At 33.3% G+C, this 6,831-nt stretch overlaps 2 protein-coding genes and 1 long non-coding RNA gene across 8 annotated transcripts in view; 1 reads left to right on the forward strand and 2 right to left on the reverse strand.

Moving 5' to 3' along the window:
* Window positions 744-5,172, reverse strand: LOC107626663 (probable F-box protein At3g61730). Of its 2 annotated transcripts, XM_016329560.2 has the most exons (8): window positions 4,349-5,172; window positions 2,935-3,134; window positions 2,548-2,592; window positions 2,092-2,256; window positions 1,754-1,801; window positions 1,422-1,592; window positions 1,077-1,184; window positions 744-873 (listed from the first exon to the last, which is right to left on the reverse strand). In XM_016329560.2, exons 1-8 carry the CDS (start codon window positions 4,486-4,488, stop codon window positions 791-793), a joined length of 960 nt encoding a protein of 319 aa, XP_016185046.1. In that variant the 5' UTR covers window positions 4,489-5,172; the 3' UTR covers window positions 744-790. The 2 variants fall into 2 exon arrangements, with proteins under 2 accessions (XP_016185046.1, XP_020970883.1); XM_021115224.1 differs by lacking the exon at window positions 744-873 and having other exon boundaries at window positions 932-1,184.
* On the forward strand, window positions 1,589-2,404 carry LOC110268648. The gene is made up of 2 exons (XR_002356924.1): window positions 1,589-1,845; window positions 2,056-2,404. It is a non-coding gene; the product is annotated as an uncharacterized LOC110268648 (long non-coding RNA).
* LOC107623567 (histone-lysine N-methyltransferase ATX3) overlaps window positions 5,329-6,831 on the reverse strand; it is a 7,797-nt gene continuing 6,294 nt past the window's right edge. For 4 of the 5 annotated variants that reach the window (XM_016325906.2, XM_016325900.2, XM_016325896.2 and 1 more), the window contains 5 exons: window positions 6,698-6,787; window positions 6,524-6,610; window positions 6,332-6,406; window positions 5,811-5,911; window positions 5,329-5,701 (listed from right to left, as the gene is read on the reverse strand). In XM_016325906.2, the coding sequence (XP_016181392.1) occupies window positions 5,611-5,701; window positions 5,811-5,911; window positions 6,332-6,406; window positions 6,524-6,610; window positions 6,698-6,787 (444 nt within the window). In that variant the 3' untranslated portion in view covers window positions 5,329-5,610. Of the gene's footprint in view, window positions 5,702-5,810; window positions 5,946-6,331; window positions 6,407-6,523; window positions 6,611-6,697; window positions 6,788-6,831 lie in introns of those variants that run through there. The other variant, XM_016325913.2, reaches the window with a different exon arrangement.

A 6,831-nucleotide genomic window follows, 5' to 3' on the forward strand; every position in this document is an offset into this window, starting at 1 on the left:
AATACACATAAATTGAATCAATTGAGTTCGCTTTATATTTTTATATTATATAATACAATATGATGTATACATAAATACGAGTATTTAATAAATAAATACATATATTTGCATTGAAAGCAATTGAAGTGAAAAATAATATAATAATTAATTGAAGTTGAATTGAAGGATAGGTCTTACCATGTAAATTTGTTCCTTTGCTCTCTTTCCTTTTGTCTTACCGTCAGAAAAAAAAAATGTAAATCCATTCGATTTATATTTAGTGATATAAATTCAGCTAAATCGAATTTATTTGTGTCGATTTATTATAAAACTTTTTTCTTTTACCAAGTCAAGTTTAGTTATTTCAATTTAGCATAAAGTGTAAATTAAATTCAATTGATTCGATTTACTTGTATGGATATAATTCAATTACTAACTTCAATTTATATAGAATTATTTAGGATCTACCTGTAACTAATTTAAATTTAAGACATTTGCATAATTTTAATCTTTGAACAATTTATTCAAGTGAATTTCTTTTTTTTTTTTATCTACTGACAACAACTCTTTCTTGTGGGACCCTATACTAACACAACACTCAACACTTCTTACAGTCAAAATACCTATGGAACACGTCTGAAGTATAACATTGTGACACTACATCATTAGCATCAGCGGATGCTTTTCTCTTTCAGCACCGTAGAAAAATCCATACAAATAATTGTTCTCAGGTATAAGCCTATAGTAGTATAAAAAAATGTCAAGAAGCTAAGGCAGCTTAATGGCTAATGTAGAAACTATGGAGATTGAATCACAGGAGCTGCTGAGAGATTCTTATGGAGACAACTTCTCCATCAGGTCCTGCCCTCATGGCATGGTATTTCACATTAATACCTGCTTATATTAAAAGAAAGATGAAAAAGATCATGAAAATCAAGGTAAGTGTATTAAAAATAAAAATCAAATGAAACTGATAAATTGCTAAGGCCTAAGGACTAAGGACAATGTAATTAAGAAATTTGGGATTTTGGTTTTGCTGAGATTGAGATTCATTCCAGTGATAAATACAGGAATATATGAAATCTTAAGCCTCTTACCTTCATTTTCTTGTAAATTAGTGTTCACAGCAACTGCATGAAAAGCAATCATGGCCTTGGGCTGCCAGTCATTTGGTTTTCCAATCCATGACTTGTAATCAAATACCGCTGTCATATAATTTTGGAAATTAATTAAAAACAGATTGTTTGAGGCTAATAATATTCTTTTATTATGGATTATCTGTATATGAATTCACTCTTTTTCTGCAAAGTTAACTTTTGTAATTGAAACTGAAAATTTCCAAATAATTCTGGTCCTATAAACCGAATGTGATTTCCTTATGCACTAACATTAATTTATCCTTAAGAACACATTTGATGAGGCTTGAAGTATCAAAAGGCTACCAGATGTGGAAGAGTCCTCCAAGTGTTTGGCGTCAAAAATGGCGCCAGCAGCCCCATCTGCTCGCTTCTTGATATCATGAGATCCCACCAACTGGTAATCCCAGCTCCCATTTTTGTACCCTTCACAGAGGAATAGTTCTATGTGCCTTGCATCTAATGTCTGCATTGTTCCTATATCAAATAAGAAAAATCTGTCAAATTTATTTTTAATCTTGTCCACCCTAATGGCAGAACCTAAGTTTTCGTGAAGATTCTATTTATCATGTCCAAATTACAAAGACAATTGCAGTATAATAGGATGTGCAGTATTTCATTCATAATATTCAATTTACCATCACAAGTATTCAGATCACAAACTGGGCATCGTACAAGCTGCAGGTCTGAAAATTTAACCGTATCAACAAATATAAGTTCTTTTCAATAGGTATAAGAATGGCACCAACAAATATAAGTTAAGTTTTGGAACCTTTTTCAGCCAACAAAATAATGGATGAGTAAAGATTAAAGGGAGAAAAAAAATTAAAGGGAAAGATATCTTCAATGATTGTTGGCTGAAAAAAGTTCATTCTTAATTTTTTCCTGATGATTTATTTATTTATTTTGAAAATGATTTAATTTGGTTTCAATACTATAGTCCTGAGATATAGAAGTTGGCTTGGTTGGGAGGTACCAGCTATCCAGATTCCAGGTTTAACGTTTTCTACCACGCAACAACCTTGGGACCGCAACATCTTTTCCAAGGTTTCACGCTCCTTGATCTTCCCCGGAAAAGAAAGCCTCTCAGCCAGGATGGCTACTGAAGAATCAAAAGAAAAAGCGCCAATACGCATCCAATCTGATAGCACATTGGAAACAGTTAGTTACAAGATCAATAATTTTGCTTATGCTCCCTGTGAACACATTAACAATTGTGCATGGAATCTACTACAATTTGTTGTGAGTTACACGGCCTTTGCAATAATATTATCGTCTCCTACGTTTAATTCTTGTCTTCTTCTGTGGCAGTATTTTTCCATCGCTCCTTGAGAAAATTCAAACCTCTAGTTTCATTAAATAAATACAAAAATAGATAAATCCTTTGGCGACTGGCGTGGAGTGATGTCAGGGTAACATAGAACCGACTCACCAATGTGTTTCTCCTGCTGACGGAACATGTAGGAGTGGCTTCCATCTGCATAATTCATTTTAAAATCCAAGTAAATTGGGCAGTGACAATGCATTGTAACAGGTATTGGATCAATATAAGTTGACTTAGTTATAATAGGAAGTAGCAAATTTCCTTTTTCTAAAGAAATTTCCCTTTGACTGTACACATTCATATTTTCTCGAGTTCCCAGTTATCCTACTCTGAATTCCTTACCCATTCTTGGCCAATCGTAATTCACTCACTTAGTTCATTATATAGTAAAATTACAAATAGTAATACTATGACTCGTATAATATACACTATTTGTTAGTGTATTGAAAAAACTTTTTTGAACTTTCAAGAAGGGTAAGGGTTTTTAGATCTTACCGAATACTGATTTATACAGCTGACTCCAACTGAATGCCACGCGTTGAGGGGGTGGGACCTGAAGATCACGAATGCAAACGAACTTCCATATACCATCATCCATAATTGCGCGGCTGAACCATTGGTTTGTTGCTGCCAGCATAATAAGAGATTTTCCATCCAAAAACTTAGCAATTTCTGTCCAAATGTCCTCGTCATACCTTCACGTTAAGCATTGGGAATTGCAAAATACTAATTCAGAGAATAAAATAATAATAATAAATTGAAGTTATTCACAATCATTTATCGAAAAAATAATGATATTTATTATTTTTACAACGTTAACCAATCAAGAGTAGACATTAAAAAGTATACGCTATATACGTTAAAAGAAATGAAGTATTTAATTGTAGTGAGATTGGTATTTATTTTTAAGATTCAGCTAAGATGTATTTTTAAGACATACTAAGACTAAGGTTATCAATGAAAAACAGTTTTTATGAAAAAAATAAGAAATTTAAATTTTTAATATATTTATTTTATATTTATTAAAATAAAATATTTAAAACTCCGGTTAGTAGATTGCATGAATTATTTTGCTAAAAGTAGAAGCTATAGACAACGACGATTTGAACGTTTCTATTAGCATTTCTATTTAGAATGGAAAAAAAAAACTGCCACAACCAAACACAGATTCTAACACAAAAACAGAGTTTAACGGGATCAAGCAGTGTAAATTTTTCAAATATTCAAATATCCACAAACAAGATTTGGCAGAGTGATGGTCTAAAAAACGCGCGTGCATTATTGAGCAGATAGCTCTCACTGATAAGGGAGATGAACGATCTACACATTCGGAATGAAGCAAATGTTTCAAATCACAAAAATCATACACCAGCTACGGATGATGCGATCTCTCATCAATTCCTCTTCCCTCAAACAATCTCACAAGAACACGATATATTCAGCTAGTAATTTCAAAATCCGAATCCGATTTCCGGAATCCTATTCAAAATTTCATCGAGCAAAACGAGCACCATATCATAGATCAAAACACCGCATATTCAAAACCAACCGAGATATCAGAATTAACGTATATATATCATAAATGATATTTTGTAAGAGCGAATCTCATAAGTCATAACAAGCACAGTGGTTCGTTCTATTCAAAGCAGAAAAAACCAGCTAACAGAACAAGAACGATTGAGAATGACAGAAGCTAACTGAGCCAAACGGATCATCGCTACTAAGAAAAATCACAAACAGCAACAGATCCAGACGAAAATCCGATCGGTAACTCGGAGATGCATACATTGCAAGCAGCGACCACAGATCCACATTTATAATTCAAATTCCTATGAATATATAAACGCGCGAAGTTGCTGAAATAGAAATTTCGAAGTTGAAAAAGATTTTAGAGAGCGAAAGAGAGAACCATGAGAAAGTAGAATGAGCAGAGAGGAAGGGAGGACGAGGAGAGGAGCACGAGCAGATAGTCTTGCTTCGCCGGATTCTCTTTGCCGCCGGCACATCCACGGCGGGGGAAGTAGTGTCACTGCGAAGTTGCTTCCCCATGCTTGATCGGAAATCAAAGCTTAGCTCTCTCTCTCTCTATCTCTCTCTCTCTCTCTCTTCTCTCTTTCTCTGAACTTCACAGAAGTTGAAGCTGCGGAAGGAGAACCACCACTCTCTCTAAACACAACGGTTCTCAGAGCTTCCCACACTTTATATAGTCGCGCCAAAACCTCTCATTTCAAATGAATAAATAATTTCATAAGAGATATAACCGTAATTTGAAATCGCTACGTAAATAACCCTTTTTTTTTTCTTTTTGGTCGGAGATAGTATTTTATTTTAATTATTAAATGAATATTATTTTAGGTGGTGTAAAATTGAATATGCTTTTTATGCTCATCGTTTTAATTTAATTTAATTTTCTTTTTTGTAATTAACTTCCTGTATTATGCTTTGGTAATGTCATCACTTAAGTATTATGTTTTAACATACGACAACTCAATATTGATTCAAAAGCTGTAGAAAAATAATAACATAAAGATTATAAGATACCTGTCAAGAGAATTATGATAGTGATAATTAGTTGTACCGTTTGTCCAATAATATTAAGAGCATAATTTTATTGTACTTTTTTGGATATCCCAGAGTATACTAAGATTATATTACAACAAAAGCTGCAAAGTTTAATCAAATTAAACAATGAAATTAATTCAATCACACTTTAGTCACAATTAACCAAAAAATCTAAACCCTTAAATATTTAAACCAGACTTTTTCTTTTTAATCATTTCAAGCTCCATATCTTTCTTGCATTAGATAAATGTAAACTTTAGCCACACAATCACAAGAGTTCTGCATGCAAAAAATGCTGTATATTCATTATTGAGCCTGAAATGAATATACATAAGAATATGCTCTGTTCATGCATATTTTGTTTTCCAAATGTCATGTCAAAAATTTTGGAGAATATACAAGAATGGGAGAGGCAATTTACAAAAATGCCTCTAATTCATTGATCTGAATATCTTTTTCCTAATTTATGATGAGCAAAAGGATATACAATTATAATGAGATTGCAAAAACGATATACCTATCAATGGACTACTGTTTACTCTATACTATGGCCTATGGTTAGGAATCTGCTATTGCTCCAGTAAAAAAAAAAAAAGTTAAATGTCAACCCTAGTTCATAAATTTCCTACAATTGGAGGCTTTGCAAAGGCAGGGAACTTTCAGTTCATCCTGCTCATCTGGATCGAATAAGTAATCATACCTGTTGCAACATCAAAGAAAAGGGATTACATATCATATTAATCCAAAATATAATGCCAATGAAGAATAATGCCATTAACATAAATACGTAGAGACAGAACAAACTGTACGTTAATTCTTCGCCAGCAGAAACATTCGTCTTGGCAATGAGAACGATCCGACTCTCTTGATCACCCAAACTCATAATCCTTGCATAGCAATTTGGCATGCACTGCAGCAAGTCAGGATGAACATCAATACTTCATCTAGCAATCAAAATATAGAATAAAAGCCTTAGACTGTAGTGCGTTTGGTGTAAGTTTTTATTTTCTGTTTTCATTTTCAATATTTTCTGTTTCAGAATTTTGTAAAGAGAAAAGAGAAAACAGAAGGTAAAACTAAAAAAACAGGAAATTTTTTTTTATCATTTTTATTGTTTTCTCTTTTTTCTTCACAGAATCCCAAATTCAGAAAATAAAAACAAAAACCAAATGCACCCTAGGTTGCTGCGACGGCCTGCCCAACCACTCCGTTATTTACAAATAAGGATTAAGGTGTAGGGCAAATTGGGCAAATCCATGGGGCATTCCATTGATGAAGGAATACAGAGATAACATTTATAAAGTTACAGCAGTGTTTGATTATAACTTACAGAATGGTTTATTAGCCGTGCTATATTGCCCTTGTACGTTGCATCAATTACCACATCCTCGCTGATCTTGAACAGCTGCATTATTTATTGTTTCATGTTAAGATCAGAAATAAAAGAGTAACCTGTCTGAAACAGGCATTTCAAGCACAGAGAAAATAATGGAGGATGTTTCATAAATCACAAGAGACTCACATAGCAATCTTTTCCTTCTGCACGGTATTTCACTTCCCTTAAATCAGCAACACTTCGCCTTACCCGCTCACCGCGATACTCAACAACCTTCACACAAACGTAAACACAATTAAGGTGAAGCAACTATTCATCTAATATGTCATCCGCATTGACCATCTTAGAATAGTAAGTTACCATCTCTCCTTCTTGTATATCTCTACGAGCAAAAAGACCCCATCCATGGATACCCGATTTTCCAAAGCAAATTCGAAGCTTTTCCATTTTCTGAGATATCAAAGTGAAAACTTTTAAGAATTCAATAAAAAAAC

The sequence above is a fragment of the Arachis ipaensis genome, chromosome B02 (assembly GCF_000816755.2).
Source record: "Arachis ipaensis cultivar K30076 chromosome B02, Araip1.1, whole genome shotgun sequence".
Classification (NCBI taxonomy): domain Eukaryota; kingdom Viridiplantae; phylum Streptophyta; class Magnoliopsida; order Fabales; family Fabaceae; genus Arachis; species Arachis ipaensis.